Raw genomic sequence first — 20,151 nt, forward strand, 5'->3', positions numbered from 1 at the left:
ATACGTCGCTCCTGGCAGACGTGTAATCTGATTACGTCTGCAAGATTCAAAATATATTGAATCCCCCCCCCCCCCCCCCCCCCACACACCCGCCCGGCCCCTCCCCTCGCTCGGCCGCGCCTGTCGCCCGCTTTGTTCTCGGCCCGTCGGTCGGCTTTGCCGTCGTCTTGCTTTTCCCGCGACCTCTGCGGTGCCGAACATGCGCCCGGGGGGGGGGGGAGACAATCGGACATTGTCGGGAGGCTTGCTCAAAAATTCCAGCAGTGTCCCGGGTTGTATGACGGGTCGGGTCACATGACGGGTCGGACAAGCGAAGGCATTGATTGAAGGGGCGCTCGCTCGCGGCCTTGGAGTGGGAGGCGAGCGCTCTTTTCTTTCTGCATTTGACTGACTGGCTTTTATTTCGGCGCTGCTGCGAGTTTGTTCGTGGTTCTGGGTTTTCGCATCATTTGGTTTTTTTGGGTCGCTGGCAAAGGCGGACGCGGGCGGGCGGGCGGCTTCTCATTTCTCCCATTTCCCTGCGCCAGCGCACCGCCCGCCGCTGTCAGTCAAGCTGTCGAGTGCGATTTGGCCGTGCCGCTCCTCATCTTGCGCGTGGCACGCCCCGGGAAGGCCCCCCCCGCCGGCGCCAGGTGGAACGCCGCTAATGAGCGCGCGTCTCGCTCTGGCAAAGTAATTGGCCGAGCGGACGACGGCTAACGGCCCGGCCTCCTAGCTGGCTGGGCTCTCCTCTTGGTCGTCCTTCATCCTCGCTCCCTTTAGTTGACAGTGGGGTGCTGGCTGGTGCCCCCCCCCCCCCAACCCGGCCCTCCTTCTCCCTTGGGGCGTCATTACGTTGTCGACTTGCCTCTACCGGCGAGTCACTCCATCCTTCAATTACGCCGGTGGCCTTTGCTTCGGGGATTTGTGTGTGTGCACTTGTTGTTGACGTGGAGTGTGTGTGTGTGTGTGTGTGTGTGTTTGTCCGTGTGGCTCCCCAGATGCTCGTGTTTGGGGAAGGTAGAAATGAGGTCCATCCTTCGCATGTGGGCTTTTCTTTATTGTGATTTCTACTAGGATTGTGTCCGCCGTGGTGCTGCTCGCTAGCCGAGGCCGCCCCCTCCTCCTCCTCCTCCTCCTCCTCACTCGCTATCTTTATCACCAGATTGTGCTTATCGCACACACAACTGCACACTTGCATAAGAACGCACGCATGCACGCACACGCACGCGCACACACGCACGCACACAAGACACCCTGGTGCGCTGTGCTGAACGTACTTGACCGCACCACATGAAGCATCCTTCACACCGCTGGGCTGAAAAATGGGCCAACCTGGGAAGTTGATTCAATCTGACCCAACTGGGTTTGAAAAATAGATTTTTTTTAAAAAATGACGCAAATCAACCCAGGAAGTGGGGGCCAATTATTAACTTTGTGGTTGGTCCAATTTTCAAGCCGAATTGGCTTGTTGTCCTCTCCATGTACGATTTTGTTTGGTGCACACAGAAACAAAGGTTGCACCCAAAGCGGCTTGAAACGCAATGTATTGCTGCTCAACTTAGCAAAGCATGCATTATGGATCACACGCCTCATCACATGACAAACCATTGGCTTGAAACATCAACACAATGAAATATTTATGCGTCAGAGCAGGCGTACACCAAGTGCGACTTTGCCTGCCTGCCTGGCTGCCTGCCTGCCTGGCTGCCTGGCTGCCTGCCTGCCTGGCTGCGTGGCTGCCTGCCTGCGTGGCTGCCTGCCTGGCTGCCTGCCTGCCTGCCTGCCTGGCTGCCTGCCTGCCTGCCTGGCTGCCTGCCTGCCTGGCTGCCTGCCTGCCTGGCTGCCTGGCTGCCTGGCTGCCTGCCTGCCTGGCTGCCTGGCTGCCTGCCTGGCTGCCTGCCTGCCTGTCCGCCTGCCCGCCTGCCCGCCTGCTTTTTGCCGCTGTGATTTTGCCGTGCGCTCGGTCTGGTGGCCTTGTCTAGTTGTTTGTTTTTTTGAGCTGCATGTTGAAAGCAAACGAGAGAGGCATTTGCCATCAAGTCCAAGTCCTAGGCGAGGGATGTGGTGGCCTGCCTTCGGATGGCCGTCACGGACTTTTAACGGCGTTGCAAAAGCGGCAAATGAAAAGCTAATGAGGGAGTCCCTTATGGCTCCGCCTCTGGAGGCATTTCCCCCCCCCCCCCCCCCCCCCCCCCCACAGTCCTGTTTCAAGAGATGAGATTGCAGCAAGGGATTCAATCTGGGGCGATGCAACGGTGAGCCGGTCCGCCACCCACCGCCTCTCCTCATTCTCCACGCGATAGAATTCCCAAAGTCTTCCAAAGGCGACTAACCCTCACTCTCGATTCATTTTGATTTCATCGGATTGCTTTGCTTTGCTTTGATTTGATTTGACACATGTCCAACGGCTGGCTTGATTTTTCCTTTTTGCACTTTGGACGTGATGTGTCGATGAAATGAAAAGTATATCTTTTGTAGCATGGGCCGAGCATTTCAGCATGGCCCCCATTTCGGATGCATTTGCATTTCTGATCTCGGTCAGGGAACGACGCCTAATGAGATGATAATCTGCATGGGCGAGTCGGTCTCTCCCTTAATCGCTGCGAGTAAATCCAGCGGCCCGCCGGGGCCGGTTGGCTGGCCTAATTGCCATCGACGAAAGTGCGCGCCGCCGCCGCCGCCGGCTAATTTACGAGCGAGCGCCTTTAACGCTAATGTTTCTTTTCCCGCTTAATTGACAAAGCAACGGAGACAAATGAAGGGCGACGGGCGCCGCCATTTCCGGACGGGACGGGTGGGACGGGACTCGCGGCGATGATGATGATGATAGCGTTCGCAGGCAGTTAGCGGCCAGGGAAACGTTTTGTCACACGCTGACGGACGGACGGATGGATGGATGGCGCGCTGCTCTTTAACGTGTTGCCATCATATCCGTTTGGCGCCTGTTAGGATACGGATTTTAGCTATTGATCTGACTCCAAATTGTGATCAACACTTAACACAAAAATTGCTATGTTCTAATCCACACACTGGCGGGCGCACCTAACAATTTTGCGAGTTCGTTCTGTCAAAGAGAAGACCAGTAGATCAATCAGACCGAATTTACCAATTGTTTAATCTTGACAAAGCAAGCTAATACAGGCGCCTGGGTCTTTGGGTCCTTAACACAAAAACTCGTGTGCCTTCGTGACCAGAAAGACGACACATTCTTCCGGGTTGCCCAGTTTTAAAGAAACACAATATGAATATTCAAACATGCAAAAGATTGTGTGGTGATTGGTCGATGGTCTGTGGTCATCTCCTCCTCGTTTGGGTTTTCCCCTGCTCAGCACAGGTGTCTGGACCACAAAGACGAGTTGTTTTTCGCGTTCCCATCGGCCTTGAGATATGCTCCCTTTCCGGACCTCCTGTTCCACAATACTTTGAAGAAAACAAATTCATGTAGCCTGCACATTCCTTTCCACTTATTAAGCAACCACACTACTACTAGAAATTATATTGATATGGTTATATGTGTCTAACGGAGCCTTAATCAAATGTGTTTGTAAACTGCCGAAAGTACATTTCCCTTTACGCCGATCCGCCTCACTTTATTGCCTCGCCGTTCGCACTCCATCGAGCGCCGCCGTAAATCCCAGACTTCATATGGCGAGCACCCTGCGCCGGCGCCGGGATTAAAACCTAATATGGCACTTTTGGAGGGATTAGCGGTTGACATTTTGATGCTGATGAGCCGTCACTCATAATCGTCATTTATGAGCTGGCGTTTTCCTTTCCGACACTTTTTGATCTTGGTCAAAGTTGGCGAAAACAATCCTGATTTGACTTTCTCCATTGGACGCGAAGGACGGATCTCGGTGGCATCTTCATGATTGGATGAGATGTGGCCTTGCCATGTCCATCCGGCGGGAGGGCCACTTGCGCTATGGCGTGCTCCGTCATCCAGCATGCTGTCACATGTTCACACGTTATCGCTGGGACACACGCACACGCACTCACACATGCCAGAGCACACGCGCACACCTCAAAATGGAGACGCAGGGTGGCAAATCCTCCAAGCGTGTGAAAGTTGAATGTGTGAAAGGCTTTTAAACGCGTGTGTTGATTGGTCGGGGGATTGCGAGGTGCGCATGAGGGAGGGAGGGAGATAGGACGTGTCAAATGGTGGTGTTGAAGGGCTGTTAAAAGCTGTAGCTAGCTCGCTCGCCTGCAAATGGGCCGCACGTGCACGCGCTCACCCGCACTTTCCACGTGAATGAGAAATAAAGGTCCGCACGTTAATCTTAAATTGCGCTGAGCGCTTGCGAAAGAAATCTCTCAAATGAGCATTTCTTCCATTTAGTGATACATTTGCGTGCCACCAGGTGGAGCCCCCGCACCACCATTTAGCGCAGGCCGCAAATACAGTCAGTCAGTCAGTCAGTCAGTCTGTCTTGTCTCCCTCCACGTGTTGGGGGCATGCTTCTCTTTTATTGTCTTGCAGTTGACACCGGAGCGCGTCTGTGCTCGCTGCGCTGCTTAGCGAATAAACAATTAGCGGCCTTCCCCGGCCGGCCGTTTTTGTCCGACGCCTTTGCCGTCCTGGGAATTGTCTCGGCCCAGCTGCGACAGCTGCTTTGCCGCCGCCGCTGCTGTTGTCCCAGCTTCCGCCCCAATCTGGCCTGTGTCTGGCCGAGCCTGAGCGCCACCTTGTGGTCAACACACAAAACAAACCGATGTGTGGTGCAGAAAAAGTTTTCTTTTTCCCCTTCCTCTTTTGTTAATTGAAGGGATTTGAGACTAAAGCCAGAGCGAGATGAGCGTTTGGGTGGCCCCAGATGAAAGGTCTTTGAAATGCAAAGAGCCCTGCCATTGGCTGCTGTGCGGTGGACGCAAACGCATGGCTTATTAATGAGCGTATTGTTGATTTATTCTTTTATTTAACGGGGTGACACAAAACCTGCGCTAATTTGCCGTTGCTGTGTAGGTAGGTGAGTGTGTGCGCGCGAGCCCGCGTGTCCCAGGGGACCAATTTATTTACATGCTCCAGAAGAAGTGAGGATAAAAGCGCACGGAATTATGACGAGAAGAGCCGGCGGATCGAAGCAGCTTCTCCACACTTGCCAAGGACAAACAAGAGCAATTTAGCATTCCCAAGTGCATGCGTGCATGTGCGAGCGAGCGAGCGAGCGAGCGAGTCCGCGGTGGCATCAATTTTCCGGGAACGCCTCCGACCACTTGGCACTGCTTGGCACTGCATGGCGCACCGCGCTGCATGGCGCCGGTGCAGCTTGCCGATCGTCATTGTCTCGCCGTGATTTGCGTTTTGCCTTTGTCAACTTTTGCACCAGCGTGATTTGGACCTGTGTTTGTGTTCCAGGCAGGATGGCGGCGACCTGAGCGGACCACTGCAAAGGTAGGCCTTTTTGCTTTTGTTTTGACCTGTGCGCATTTTTGCCACTTTTGCCTCGCCCTTCCAAAGGCGTCCAAGTTGCGCCTCCTGGGAGGGCGGAGGCGGCTCTTGAGCCTGCATTTGCGTTCGTGCGTAACCACCTCTTGTCATTGTGCGCATTTTGCTTTGAAGCCGATAATAAGCTCAATGTCTCTCGTGTTGATTAGCGTATAAATGGCACGGGCGCGCGAGTGGAACCAATACAATGCAGCTCTGAAGGCCTCAAGTTCCTCTTTGGTAGCAGGTGTGTGTGCGTGTGTGAGTGAGAAGCATGTGCACACACACGGACACACACGGACACACACTTCCTGTTTACCGACAGCTGAGAGCATAATTACAGAGATGCGCGTCCCGGTACGCTGCGTCCCTTATTGCCTGGTGTGACAGGCGACGTTCCCAGCGCTGCACCGGTGCCGCAACAACCAAGCCTCCCTCCCTCCCTCCCCCCCATCCCCCACGGTCTTCCCGCTGATGAATATTCATGAGCACGGGCGAGCGGGGGGATCGGGCCCAGTCGGCGGTGACAGTTATCAGTGTTAAAGGCTCCTTCCTCGCTTCTAATTTATCCCCCAGCGAAGCAAACGAGCAATCGGCTGGCCGCTTCTCGTCGCGCTGCGGAAAACGTGCCACGGATCGGTTCTGAGATTGAATGATTCGATATATGAGGGGGGGGGGGGTTGGCAATCTGATGATATCATCGTCGTTTGTTAAATCAAAATAATGATCAATTACCAAATTGCTATCAGTCTGGTTTAGTTTTTTTTTGAATCTGGGAAAAGCCCCAAACGCCAAAGATTCTGGAGCTGTTCCAGCTGCGTTGCTCCCTTTTGAGAAGCCGTCGAGAGATTGCCGGTTAAAAGGGGGAAAAAAAAACAAATCAGGGTCAGCGCTAAAAATAGCGGCTCCAAGGTATTCCGGATGCGGATACGCGTCTTGCCTTTTCTATTGCTTGATGCCGTTCATGTATTTTTCATCCGCGTGTGAATTATGGACGTAGGTCAAGCGTGTGGAAGGGAGCACGCGCAGGCGGGGCGGGGCGGGGCGGGGCGGGGCGGGCACACACAAGCACGCCGTTCCCATTGTGTCGTTGCTGACACCTGACGAGTGCGTGTTGTGTCTTTGCCAAGCCCACATTGAGGTGGGATGTTGGCTCATCGCCATGGCGACAACCCGCACCTGTTGTCATGCCAAATACGCCATGAAAGAAGGGGAAGGAGACAGTCACGATTGTTGACGTTTTCAAATAATAACACGTCTGCCTTCGAGACCTGCGCCCGCCAGTGTAGAAAGTGTGTAATAGTTTTCATTCTCTCGGCACCCAATGAGTTCCAGGTCAGCGGTCCGGATACTACGCTGAAGTGAGCCCCCTCACGTCGCCCACCTGCCACCTCCTTGTGTGTGTGTGTGTGTGTGTGTGTGTGTGTCCTCAACCCCACTAAAAACAAGAAAATGAAGAAAATATGTGACATAGATTGCAACTTTGAGTTCATCACAAGATCAATATTTTTCTTCAAATGAATTTATTCTGATGGAACAATTCTTGAAATATCATTTGACAACCAAAGAAATTGTCATTACGTTTACTTTTTTGTTTGCGCACACTTTTGTATAAGTGTGTTGGGGTTTTTGCTTTGTTTGTGTTTTTGAGAGGCTCCAGATGGCTGCGAGACAGGTGAGCCAATTAGCAAGTCTCGCTACATGCGGCATCATGGTCACACCGCCGTGCCTGCCTGCCTGCCTGCGTGCGTGTGCGTGTGTGAGACGGCGGCCAGCCGCACAACGTGCAAGCGTCGCACAGCGTGTTGGGCCTTGTCGGGGTTCCGCCCGTGAGTCCTTCAGTTTGTACCCCAGTAGCAGATTTGCGCCACCGCAATGTGTCGGCATTGTCAAGCGTGCTACAATTGGTTTGTTTGTGCGTTATTTAGTCGCGAGCGAGCCCAAAAATATTCCGTCGCGCCTCGCTGACCTTCATTCCGGTTCTAATGAATGTTCACAAAAGAGGTTGGAGCGGCGACATTGGCCTCCCCTCCCCTCCCCTCCCCTCCGCCATCGCCTGTTGTTTGTTCCGAGCTCCGCAAATGGAAGGCGAGCAATGAAAGCGCTAATGGGATGGGCGCCGTTGCGTTGTGCAGCCCTGGGTTAGCAAAGTTGAGTGACGGCGCTTTTGGATGTTGCATTTGTGGAGCCCATCTGTGATCTTTTTTCTTGCACTGCTCCGTGGTCAGGTTGCAGGAATTTGTGGCCAAACCCGGATTGTTGAGGTCCTTTCGAATTGTTTTTTTTCCCCGCTGTGCTTGTTGCTATCTGGGCCGGCCATTTTTTCACGGTTGCAATTTCCCGCCCGCCGTTGTTGCGCTAAGCCGCCGGCCTCGCGTGACCTCCAGGGAAGATTGCAGACGAGTCGATTAGACGGTGCCACCGGCGGGCGGTGGAGGGCTTTTGTTTCAAACGCGCCGTCCGTCAGTCCGTCTGTCGGTCCGTCCGTCCGTCCGTCGCTCCGTCCGTCCGTCCGTCCATCCTCTGCTTGCGAGGCAGGAGAAGAAAAGCCGCGTCTTATCTCTCCTGCGGGAGGGGCCGGTGGTCCTCCCTCTGTTTCCAGATTGTCTATCTGACCTTCCAGCCCTCGTCGGGCAAGCTCGCCGTGTTTACCGTGCCGTAATGACGCGGGCGGGCGGGCGCGGCGGCTTATCACCGTCGCGGTGGATGAATGGCGGCGTAATGGGAAGGCGAATTTGTCCCCCCGTCACCGTGTTCCCGCCTCCTTTGCGGGCGGGGCGGCCAGGCGATAAGATGAATTGTTCATATCGCCGGCTGATTGGGAAATCTTGTAGCTCTGGAATGCAATTTTGATCCCGCTTGCCCCGCCCGGCTTCCCGAGGTCCTTTCTTCCAAAGTGCTGAGTCAAGTATTTGGGGAAAGTCGAAATCATTCCACCGTCTTTTGGTGCCGCTCTGCTGGCATGGCTGCCAGAAGAATGGCAATGAGGACATAGAAAGAGGAGAAGCAAGCGCCTTTTCTTTTCCCCTTTGCCAATGGGCTGAACGTGAGCACAATGGAGAGCTGGCAGCCGAAGGACGGACGGACGGACGGACGGACGAGACGGGGGGAGGCACTGGAGAGGCACTTTGCGCAAAACTTGACGACGTGGTGCCAAGTCAAGTGCGCCCGAGCTTGCTTTTCTTCCACTTTTTGCCATTTGCATGGATTTCAGTGGAGAAAGACCATTTGAGTCGCAAGCGTGCTCGCTCGTAGCCTTTCAAGCCCCCCTCCCCGGGGTCAGCGCCGGCCGCTTGTTTCCGTCAGCTGGAAAATCCTTTGATCCCGTTGAAGTGGCGGCGACCGACGCATCCGGCAGGGTTGCCATGACGACGCCCTTCCATTTAGCGCCCCCGCCGGTCCGCGAGGCCGCTGACCTTTCCCCGTCGGCGCCTGTTAGGGAGCGCGAGAGGGGAAACGAGCGCAAACCAGGAACGACAAAGGCGCTTGCTTCCGAGTTGCGGTCGCTGCTGCTTTTCTCTTTCCGAATCCTGCCAAAGCGGAGCCAGCCGGTCCGCGCATTTGCCCTGCCGCAATCCGACGGCGCCGGTGTTTGTTGGCTTTTGCCCTTGATCTCCTTTGCATTTGGATTCTGGATTCCAGCCCCCCACGCCCCCCCGCTCACCCACCCACCGATGAATATGTATGGAGCCTCCGTCAGGGGCTCTGATCCTTTTGCAGCCTTCAGTGGCTGACTGAAGAGAAAAGTGGGATTCATTTCTTCAGCGCCTTGACGGTGCCCGCGTTTGGGATTTTCCCACTTGATCCGTACCTCGTTGCTTCTCGCCGTGCACTTTTTCAAGTCATTGAAGTTTTCTGTTCCGCCCCCTCCCTTGTAGTTTGCGGTTAGATGTAAGGACAGAGGCGCCCGACCGAGCGTGCCGAGCGCGATTTGACATTTTGCCCGCCGGCAGCGCCATCCCTCCCGCATTTTCCATCTCAGCAGCAGCAGACCTGGAGCCAGTCTCCATCCTTTCCATCCCCCCCCCCCCCCCCTGTGCAGGTGCAGCGTTGTTGTTTGCATCATGTGCCAATAATGTTGCATTTACTTTGCGGGAGTCCAATCTCGTGGGTCAGGCCGTGGCTTGTGGCTGCTTTGTGGCCCGTTTGCTGGCCTTTATGAGCCTCTTTAACTGCACAAAGATGGAAATTAGGGAGCGGAATCATTTCCTGACCACTGGCCCGCCCCTCCTGTCTGCCTAATGGCCCGGGCACCATGAGGTTTTTTTTTTTTTTTTACTACTCTGCTGACACGCTTGTTGGCGTAGCGCCACCACCTCCCGCCTCGCTCGCCGTTCAAATAGGGCCTCCGTCAAGTCTTTGCCAAAGTGGCCGCAGCGCCCCCCACCTCCCATCCATCCTGTGGAAGTCCCCCCGATTTAATCTGGCCCAGCACCTTTTCAATCAGTGGGTGTGGTGACACACGAGCGGAATACAATGCACTCGGTCGGGTGGGGGGGGCTGCGGATAATCGATACGCTTGGTGATTAATGAGCGCGGGTAGTCGCAAGAATGTGACATTTATGTATATGTGCCCGAAGCCAATTGAAATGGTGTAAAAGCGCATCGATGAGTCCACGTGGGATGCGAGCGGGACTTGTTATTCCCATCGACAGACAGTTGCGATGGACGCTAGACGCGTGTCAAATCTGCCCACAGTTAGCACTGACGGGCTACGTGCCAGCGCCAATCCAGTAGCGGGCTAAAGTGATGATAATGCCTCACACGCATTCATATGGAGAATGCTACGCTTGATATTGATGATTAGCTCTCGCAAATGTAGAAGGTGGCTGGCTGGCTGGCTGGCCGGCTGGCTGGCTGGCTGGCTGGCTGGCTGGCTGACTGGCTGCCTGCCTGCCTGCCTGCCTGCCTGCCTGCCTGCCTGCCTGCCTGCCTGCCTGCCTGCCTGCCTGCCTGCCTGCCTGCCTGCCTGCCTGCCTGCCTGCCTGCCTGCCTGCCTGCTTGCCTGGCTGCCTGGCTGCTGGCGCGCACGCACGCATTGCTGTCGGGCGGGCGGCGGCCCCACCGGAGCGAGTGCTGAGCCTGCGCCGGTTTCAAATGAAAATAAATGAGAGGCGCTGAGCGCCGCTGCCCAGGTCCCACTTTAATGAGGAAGCAGAGGTTGGTCAGCGTTTGCGACGTCCGGGAAGCAGCGGGGGGGCGGCGTTGTGATGAACGGAAGGGCTCTTTGCAACGAGCGCTGGCGGCCAATTATGCTCTGATGCGCCCCAGGTGGCGAAATCACGGTCCCCCCTCCGTTCCTTCCCCCCTCCCATCCTCGCTCCACATTTGCATGGAGAGGAGCAATGATTGGCGTTCAGTCAGCGGCCTCATTGTGATGGGCCATCTCGAAGCCGTTCTCCCAGTTTTGAGCTTTGCTCAAGCTCAAATACAAACCGGGCGGAATCAACACATGCTAACTGTAGCCCAAAAAAACACACCCCCGTGAATGGCCTGACCACACGTGCGTGTTGTGGCTGTCCTTTGTGCGTGTGTCCGGTCGCCGTTCAACGGGTCAGCGAGCATTCCCGGCGGCGCAAGGAAGGGACTTTGCCGGCCAGCATGCTCCATTAACAAGCGGCCTGCGGGGGGGAGGCGGCGGCGGCAGTAGGAGGAGGCTCATCTCCACGCTAGTGTCCACTCGCGCTCCCGCTTTAGCTCAAACGCAGCTGCTTGCCGCGCTTAATTATGGATGAGCGCCTCGTGAAATATTCACGTGTGAAAAGATACCCACAATCCGTGGCGGGGGGGGGGGGGGGGAATCCAGCTTGCGACTTGCTCCTAATTGTCAGAAAAATGGGGACACTCAGCCCTTGGGGGAGAGGAAGCCCGTCCTGGTTGAAAATGAGAGCAAGGGGATGGATGGATGGATGGATGGATGGATGGATGGATGGATGGATGGATGGATGGATGGATGGATGGATGGATGGATGGATGGATGGATGGATGGATGGATGGATGGATGGGTTTGGGTGGATGGATGGGTTTGGATGGATGGATGGGTTTGGATGGATGGATGGGTTTGGATGGATGGATGGGTTTGGATGGATGGATGGATGGATGGATGGATGGGTTTGGGTGGGTTTGGGTGGATGGATGGGTTTGGATGGATGGATGGCCCCTGCATGTCGTCCAGTGAGTTGAGGAGTTTCAAGTCGGCGTGTCGCTTGGCCGAATGAAGCATTTTGCCACGTTGGCGACCATTTTGGACATGCTTGCATCTGTGACACGGCGTTTGGCGACCCCAACCGAAGGTGGTCCATTTGAAGAGAATTCATCCAGAAAATCAACAATCGTACATAAAGCCTTGACATCTGGCTTGTTGTTTCCAGCTTTTTGCTGGCGTTATTATTTCCCACCTCATATTTCACGCCGGATTAAAGCGATTAAGAGCTGCGTCACCTTCCTCGCATTGCTTGAAAGCTTGTTTTGTGGATTCTTGTGGCGCGCTGGCCGGCATACCTTTTTTGGGGGGTTTGTTTTCTCTTCTTTTCTTTCTTTCTTTCTTTCTTTGGCCCCAAAAATGCCAAGGAGCAAACCCGGAGCGGATCCGTCGCCAGTGCAGTTAGTGTCAGGGCACCTGAGGACAAACGGTGGACGGTCCACGAGCGACGCCACGCTCACCTTCAATGAAGCTCAGATGCGTGTTGTGGGAGGGAGCCAGATTCCAGGCCGTGCCCTCAGAAAGCGATGGCGCAAATGCCGTCCCGTTGAATGCACCTTGATGTGCGTGTGCAGTGGAGAGATGCTAGCGTGCGAGGGGGGGGGGGGGGGGGGGGGGGTTCTGCTGGCGCTTGAAGAGCAGCTCCTGAGCCCCGCCCCCACGCCACTCGGCACCTTGCTCTATAAGCGAGCGGCTGCAAACTGGGACGATCGCAAAGACAGAAAAGCCAGCGCATGCAGGCGGGCGGAGGACGAGGAGCGAGCCGAGCGGGATGAAGATGTGATGTGATGCGCGATTGCGCCGGCTCGTCTTCCCCGGGGAGGACGCCTGGCTGGCTGGCTGCCTGCCTGCTTGCCTGCCTGCCTGCGTGGCTGTCAGCCTGTCAGTCTGCACGTACCCCCAAAGCCCCTTCCCCGACCATGACTTTGGCGTACAATCTGGACTTCCTTCCCGACATGATGGTGGAGAGCCGCCTGCTGGTGCCTGCCGAGCGACTGTGAGTTTGGCTCTTTTTGTCACATGGGCATTTGGAAGTCTAACTTGGTGCGTGTGAGTGCACGTATGTGTGCGCGCTTTGGATTTTGGGAGGGAAGGAGTGGGTGGCTGTGCACTTTTGTTCCACACACACGTGTTTGTTGTGCTTTGCTGCCTTCCTCCTCATTCATCCCTGGGCTGGGCTGGGCTGGGCTGGGCTCAGCTGTGTCTGCACCGAATGGCAACTTGTTCAAGCAGGCGCAGCGACACTGAAGGCTGTGACAAAATGTTCTTTGCACAGAAATGTTTGCTTTGCGTCACTCACTCACGTGAGCCCTTGTTGGCCAACATTTGCTTTGCACGGTGTGACATTTAGTGGCAAGACTGGACGGGAAGTGACGTGGATGGTGACATCGCACGCTGGCGTCTTGACGTCAGAGGCTCGCGTTTACGTAAGCAGGCTGAGCCCGGGGGTGGCCATTTTGTAGCGTTGTCATCGTGCTAATTGTGCGGCTTGGCTAGCGCGGACGGCTCGCGATTGGCACGGAGTGAAAGGTTTCAAAATGTACAAGAAATATGAACCCGTTGACATCTTTTCACCTTTTTGTTTTGGAAACAACTCATTGACGCATGTGCAGTTGCCCACCCGCCGACCAACCCTCCCTCCCTCCCTCCCTCCCCACCTTTGGGCACAGGCACCCAGCGAGCCGATGAGCATCTTTTGTGGCGAGCTGAGAGCTCCCATCAGACGTGTTGTGACGTCAGCGTTTAGCTTTTGGGTGTGTTGAACATTTGCAGCCTGTTGGGAGTGCAACTTGATGTTCTCTCCCACCTCCACACGCACGACCTTTGTGAATCCAGGCGTGTGCGCGACATGCCCGCAATGGCTTTTTTTCTTTTTTCTTTTTCTTCCCCTCCCCGAGAGGAGTGTTTATCGGGCGGCCTTGAGAGAAGCGCCGGCCGGGCTTTTTAGCTGTGCTGTCGGTGTCCCTGGGTCTCGGCAAACTGCACAATGAAGCCTCTTTCCTCGCCGTATCGTCCTCTTCCTCCCGGGGATCATCAATAGTCCACGCTTGTGTTTTGTTTTTCTTCCCCCCTTCCTGCCTTCCTCTCCACTTTCTCTCGCTCTCCATCGGCAGCCGTCCAAGCGTGCCGAATGATATCCCCCTCCCTCCCTCCCTCCCTCTGTCCGTCCATCCGCTCTGGTTACGGCACCAGAGGAGAGAAATTCCGGACGGAAGAGACGTCCCGATCGCCGTGTGGCAACTTAGAAGGCCAAAAGAGTCGAGTCGAAGCCAATGTCCAAAAATTAAAAGTAGGGTCGCTCCAAGTAGGTTCCAAGTTGTCGCCGTCCGTCGATGCGGCCAAGCTGCTTAGTACGGACGCGGCCAGCCCGTCGACCCGCTTGACTGCCCCGCGGAGGCGGATGCTAATCGGAAGCCCTCGTTCCTCTCTGTTTGGGTTGGGTCCCTCAGCATTGTGGGAACCGTGCATTCATCTATTTTACAAATGCTGGCTGCGTGCTTGCGCTACCTCTGGCAATTTCACTTGAATTCATGACTATTCTTTAAATGTTGTTTTTGCAATTCCGTCCAATTGGATTGGAAATGACCAATGCTCCAAAGTCAACCGGCGTGAATGTAATCGCAGAATGACATGGTGTCATCCATACGCTCAGTCCTATTTGTGTGTGTGTGTGTGTGTGTGTGTGTGTCGGATTGCAGCGTGATCGATGGAGCCATTGTTGCTTTGTTATTGTGGAAGGCGGAGGACGGGGGGGGCTGTTGACGGCTTTATTGGGACGCATGATGTAGTGGTGGGAGTCTCCGGGATGGCCACAAACGGACCTGATCTTTAGTCCCCCCTGGAGGGGGCACTCATAACTGAGATCCGATTTGCACAGCCGAGCGAGCGAGCGAGCGAGCGCAATCATCCATCCACTTAAGAGCGAGCGCATCAGAGATTTTTTGTCTTCCTCTCCGGGAGTTGATGGCATGTCCTTGTCTCATTCTTTCTTCTCATTTTTGCGCTCCAAAGGAAAACCGGCCGGAATTCAGGACCATTGGAAAGCGCACCTTGGCACTCGTGAGGGAGGCCGGCCGGCTGCGCTTTGAGTATTAGATTCCACTGTGGACAGAAAAGAAAGCAAATGGGGCCTAATAGCGGCTTGAGGGAATTGCTGTTCTTCCTCCGCAAAGTTTGCTTGCTTCAACTCTGGCTGCTCCCGTCTGTCGCCGGACTTTTTTGTGCCTTTGTTCCCCCTTCAAAGGAGACAGACATCCAGTCGAAGCCGTCGCAGCGGCGTATCGTCCTCATTTTGCACACGGACGGAAGGAAGGAAGCTTGTGGAATGGTGCCCGGCCGGCCCGGGGCTTTTTCAGGACACAATGTAGTCAATCTGTTCAAGTTTGCCGTCGCATCCCCCAAAGTCGTCCCCGCGGAAGCTCGGATTTCCTTCATTTTGCTCAGCCTGCCGCGGAGGCGCTCTCAATCGAGCGGCAAGCTAATTAGGCCGGCCCGCCTCACCTCCCGCCGCCCTAATGACGGTGGCGCCGTGTCCTGTCCCGTCTTGTTTTTTGTTGTTGTTTTTTTGCCTTCCACTTCAAAAGGCGGCTACCGGCAGAGCGGCCGCCGCGTCTTTTGTTTGCTCGTTAACTTTGTCGCTTGCCGTTTGGATCAAAGCGGCTTCGGAGGGTGAATTAGCGCTCTAGCTATTAGCGCTAATGGTACGGCGCCTTGACGCTTGGCCACGGATGGCTGGCTTGAAGGAGCGACTTGTGAGTGACCGCCGGCGGCCGCGGCCTTTGTGCTTCCTTTTTTTTTTTACAAGGTCACATTTGTAGCGCAACCCATTAAGGCCGGGAATAAGCTGTACCCTCATCGAGACAAGAGAAAACAATGATTTTTTTTTCCCCAAAATAATTCAAGCTGGACTCGCTTCCAGATTTAGTGACAAAACCAAAAAGTCAGCGAGTAACAATGTAGACGAGGCAGGAAGGCAGGCAAAATGCACAACCCACTTTGGCTTTCGAGGGCTAAAGCGATGAGCGGCGCCACCTCGCTAACGGCGCGGCGGGGGGGCCCGTCTCGTCAAGCGGCTGTGATTGACAGCTGACGGCCGTTGCGCTTAGCCCAGAATGACGGGCCGTCTTCCATAAGTGCTTTTTAGGATTGACGTCGCGTTGGCTTTCTCCCGGGAGAGCGAGAGAGAGAGAGAGAGAGCGAGAGAGAGAGAGAGTCGCTCACTCTCAACCTCACAAAGCTTGAGTTTTTAGTTGGCTTCACTGTTTTTGGTAAACACAAGCAATTACAGCACTTCGTGTGCGCGTGCGCCTGCCTGCCGTTGTTTATCGGAGCGCCCGAGGCGCGCACACGCGCACAGCTGCTGCCAGCCTCGTGGAACCTCAGCCGCTCGGAGTGTGCGCAAGCTTTCAGGCCGCTTGAGTGACGCGGCGGCAGCGGCAGCAGTAAACGTTTGCGCTGTCCCGGAAGCCGGCGGCCAAGTCAATATTCTTCCCACAGCCTGCCTGTCGAGTTGTGCGGGAGCCGCTGGTTGCTCTCCGATGTATCAACGATGCGGCTTTTTGTACGACACCAAATGGCGATTGGGCGACGCCCCGCGGGAGACGTGAGCGCGAGCAGAAGAAGGGTGGGATGCGAAGACGGAGGTGGGTGGCAAAGCCCTTGGGTGACGTGCGTGCGTGCGTGTGCGATCCACTGAGTCACGGCCTCCCAAGTCTCTCCAGCCAGCCAGCCAGCCAGCCAGCAGACGTGCAAAAAGTCGTGAGTGGGAGCGCGGTGTAAAGCCTTTGTCGTAATTCAGCGCAGCGCTCACTAGAAATCTTTCCACAGGTGACATATCGGTGTGCCGCCCCTGCAAAAAAAATCCATGCCTATTACTGCTAACAAAGCAGAATGGATGCGCGCCATCGATCGAGCGGCTGGCTAACGGCGGGCGAGGAAGTCCGACGTGGGAAATGTCGGCCTGGCCCCCGGGGACGCCGTCGGCCCCCCCACCGTGTCGTTATTCCTCTTGTTGCTAACGGCTAAGGGGCCAGCATTGTCCCGACTAAGTCTCCCGACGGGCGTGGTGGAGCGCATTTTGACGAGCGAGCGAGCTTGTGGTTGTGGCTCTGGGTGAGGAGGCCCTTGTCGCTCAACTGCGGCGACACGACACTTGGCGCCGGACTGCGAGCCCGTCTTTGTAAGGCTAGGAGACGGACACCGGTGCTAACAAAGTCAAAGTCTGCTTTATTGTCAATTTCTTCACATGCCCAAGACAAATGGAAATGGCGTTCCCACAGTGGCAAGACATAGTACACAATACTAACGCTGCCTGCCGCTCGCTCGCTCGCTCGCTCGCTCCGCCTTGTCGATGCGCTGGCTAATTGCGCCGAGATTGCGCGGGATGTGACGGAAGTCCCGGCCGGATGCGACCTTGGCCCGTCTATTCTTGGTTGCCTAATTAGAGCAAGCTCTCGCTAATGAAGTCTCACTTTCCCGGAATTTGGCAGTCGTTTACAAAACCGACTAACTTGACTAAAGTAAGAAGTTGAGATTGCCAAGCGTGCCGGATGCGCCTTCACCCGGAGACGCTCAAGCAGCGCTCGAGAGCGCCCGCTGCTTCATCAAACACGGAGAGGCAGGCGCGTGAAGCAGACGACGCGCTCGAGCTGCTCCACGCCTCGAGCCCTCCGACAGCCTCCTCGGGCATGTTTAACGTGTTGCCCGTGACAAGTAGCTAGCTAACTAGCTAACTAGCTATCTTTTGGCTCATTCGTCTGTTTTCTGTCCATTGAAAGGCGAGCTCGCGTCCATTTGCCTCAGCAGGGCCAATCGCGCAGCGGGCGGCAAAAGAGGGCATGAAGGAAGCGGCAAAGGAGAGCTGCCAAAGATCCCCCCCTCCTTCTGGCAGGCGCTCACCCTTTTTGAGCAGATTGCGCCATCTGCGGCGCAGTTAATTGCTATCAGTGACAATGTTTTTTTCCGAGCCATAAAGCCTAATGAAAAGGAGCCCCCCGACCATCCGCCCGCCCGCCCGCCCGCCCGCCGGCCCGAGCTGGCCCGCCAGCCCGCTGGCCCGCCCGCTGACCTAACATTGTCTAATGTATCCGAATCTAACGTCAGCCCTTCGTGTCATCAGGCCCGACGCGGCGCTTTCCTCTTGCGTTCCTTTTTGATTAGGCTTTTCAGGGCCGACGCCCCTGTCCTGTGCCCATTTGCGGGGTTCTTTTGGGGCCCCGGGTGGCAGTTGGCGTTGTCTTTGCTGCACTCATTTGCGAGATTGCGAGAGATTCCAGGCCCGACGCGGCGGCGGCGGCGGCGGCTCCCCCGCCCTCCGGTTGCCATGAAATTCTCTCTTGGCACATCCGGAGCGCTTAAGCGATGCAATTAGTCTGTGTAAAAGTGTCAAGGGTGAAACGTTCCGTTGCCGCCGAGCACGTCCCGCTGTCGCCATAGCAACTAGATGACTGAAGATGACGCCGGAATGTGCCGTTTCATTGGAGTGGCGCTAACCGTCGTTAGCATCCTTTTTTGCGGAGGGAAAAGCAAAAGCTCGCTACCCGCTGTTGTCTTATGTGCGCGCATCGGTGAGAGCGCTCATGTCCTCATTAGCGTACGGCAGCTCGTTAGCGCACGGCTAGCCGAGCGCCAGGGCACCGTTGCGGTTTCATTAGTCGGCGTGACATTTATCTCATGCTTTTCTCTCTCTCGGTGCGGCATGCGTATAGCGTGTCCTGCCATGTTACCATGGCGACGCCAAATATATACGTATAATCAGGCATTATTCATCGATGCTCGCGGCATACAGTAAATGCTAATCATCATACGAAAGGTGCAAATGTGAGTGAGTGAGTGAGTGAGTGAGTGAGTGAGTGAGTGAGTGAGTGAGTGAGTGAGTGAGTGAGTGAGGCAGTGAGGCAGTGAGGCAGTGAGGCAGTGAGGCAGTGAGGCAGTGAGGCAGTGAGTGAGTGAGTGAGTGAGTGAGTGAGTGAGTGAGTGAGTGAGTGAGGCAGTGAGTGAGTGAGTGAGTGAGGCAGTGAGTGAGTGAGGCAGTGAGTGAGTGAGGCAGTGAGTGAGTGAGGCAGTGAGTGAGTGAGGCAGTGAGTGAGTGAGGCAGTGAGTGAGTGAGGCAGTGAGTGAGTGAGGCAGTGAGTGAGGCAGTGTGCGGTGCGTGGCAAAAAAGGAAAAGAAAACAAATCAACAAAAGCGGATTTTTAGGAGAAGAGTCTGTTTGTTAACGGCGCCGTGTCTCTGTGCGCAGTAACGGCACGGCCGGGAAGATGAACGGCGCGCTGGAGCATTCGGACCAGCCCGACCCGGACGCCATCAAGATGTTCGTGGGCCAGATTCCGCGCTCCTGGTCGGAGAAGGAGCTGAAGGAGCTGTTTGAGCCCTACGGCGCCGTCTACCAGATCAACATCTTGCGGGACCGCAGCCAGAACCCGCCGCAGAGCAAAGGTACCGTAGGCTAAAGGCAAAAGTGAGCCAGTTGACAAAGCAACATTTTGTTGGAAAGTTGACTTGTGAAAGTGAAGGGCGCCACATTTGAAGACAAAGCGCCGTCGAGGTCCCCGGCCGGCGCCACCGCCACTGGGAAGTATGGGAAGCCAAAGGAGCTTTTTTTTTTTTTTTTTTTTTCTCCCCGTTTCGTGCCGCCGTCTTTGTCTTAACACCAGCTCGTCAACAACAGCGCCGTTGCCGCCGCCGCCGGCGCCGCCGCATCCAGCCAGCCGAGTAGAAGGGAGGCGTGACCAAGCGTGACACCCCTGATGAGACGGGCAAAACCGAAAGCGCCAACGGCGGCCGTCGATGCCGCCGCTCCATCGTGGCGGAAAAGCACATTTGGAGAAAACTTCTCAAGCGGCGCCAGCAAATGAAAAAGGCGAGACGGGGAGCCGGTGAGGCGGACGCAACGCAGTCTTCCTCAAAAAGGAAAAGAGGCAATAACTGCACAAAGTGGCATTTGGCAAAATGATGGTCACGTTTGCGCTCCATCCACCTCATCATTTACTTAGTTGAATGCCTTTGGACTTCAGAAGCAGATGAGGCGTCAAGCCACTGAGAAATGGACTCATTTGCTAAAAAAGTATCTTCCTTTTTTTTTCTCCTTTGCCTGCGAGCGAGGAGAAAGATTTGGATGGTGGAGGAGATGGAGAGCCAGTGAGACAAAGACAGCCAGAGGGGTAAACACAAAGCGTAAAGCGGCCGGCCGGCCGGCCGGCTTGCGAACCTCCGTACTGGTGCGCCTGCGCGTCGGCGCCGGTTTATCTTAATGATGGCGCCTAGCCGCCGCATGCGCCGCACAACAGGCCCGATGTCTTCATTTGCGAAGGCAAATCAGCGCCGATAAGCCGCCATGGTGCCAGCAGACTGGTGGCTTTCGGCTGGCTCCAAGCGGATGGGTCAGTACTCGCTGCAGATTTGCTGGAACTTTCGCACACGGGATGCATTTGTCATCCCCATGGAAAATGCTTTGCCGGCGCCACGCTCGCACTTTGTCGCTGGCGAGGTCCGGGCTGAGGACGGCCGGTACCGCTCTTCCAAATGACGGCGTGAGGCA

General features: G+C 55.6%; 1 protein-coding gene across 16 annotated transcripts in view; it reads left to right on the top strand.

Annotated features, from left to right (window-relative positions):
• celf2 (cugbp, Elav-like family member 2) overlaps positions 1-20,151 on the top strand; it is an 81,708-nt gene that overhangs the window by 48,907 nt on the left and 12,650 nt on the right. For 15 of the 16 annotated variants that reach the window (XM_061268342.1, XM_061268343.1, XM_061268350.1 and 12 more), the window contains 2 exons: positions 5,342-5,377; positions 18,853-19,049. In XM_061268342.1, the coding sequence (XP_061124326.1) occupies positions 18,872-19,049 (178 nt within the window). In that variant the 5' untranslated portion in view covers positions 5,342-5,377; positions 18,853-18,871. Of the gene's footprint in view, positions 1-2,166; positions 2,238-5,341; positions 5,378-18,852; positions 19,050-20,151 lie in introns of those variants that run through there. The other variant, XM_061268340.1, reaches the window with a different exon arrangement.

Source organism: Syngnathus typhle, linkage group LG21 (genome assembly GCF_033458585.1).
Source record: "Syngnathus typhle isolate RoL2023-S1 ecotype Sweden linkage group LG21, RoL_Styp_1.0, whole genome shotgun sequence".
Taxonomy (NCBI): domain Eukaryota; kingdom Metazoa; phylum Chordata; class Actinopteri; order Syngnathiformes; family Syngnathidae; genus Syngnathus; species Syngnathus typhle.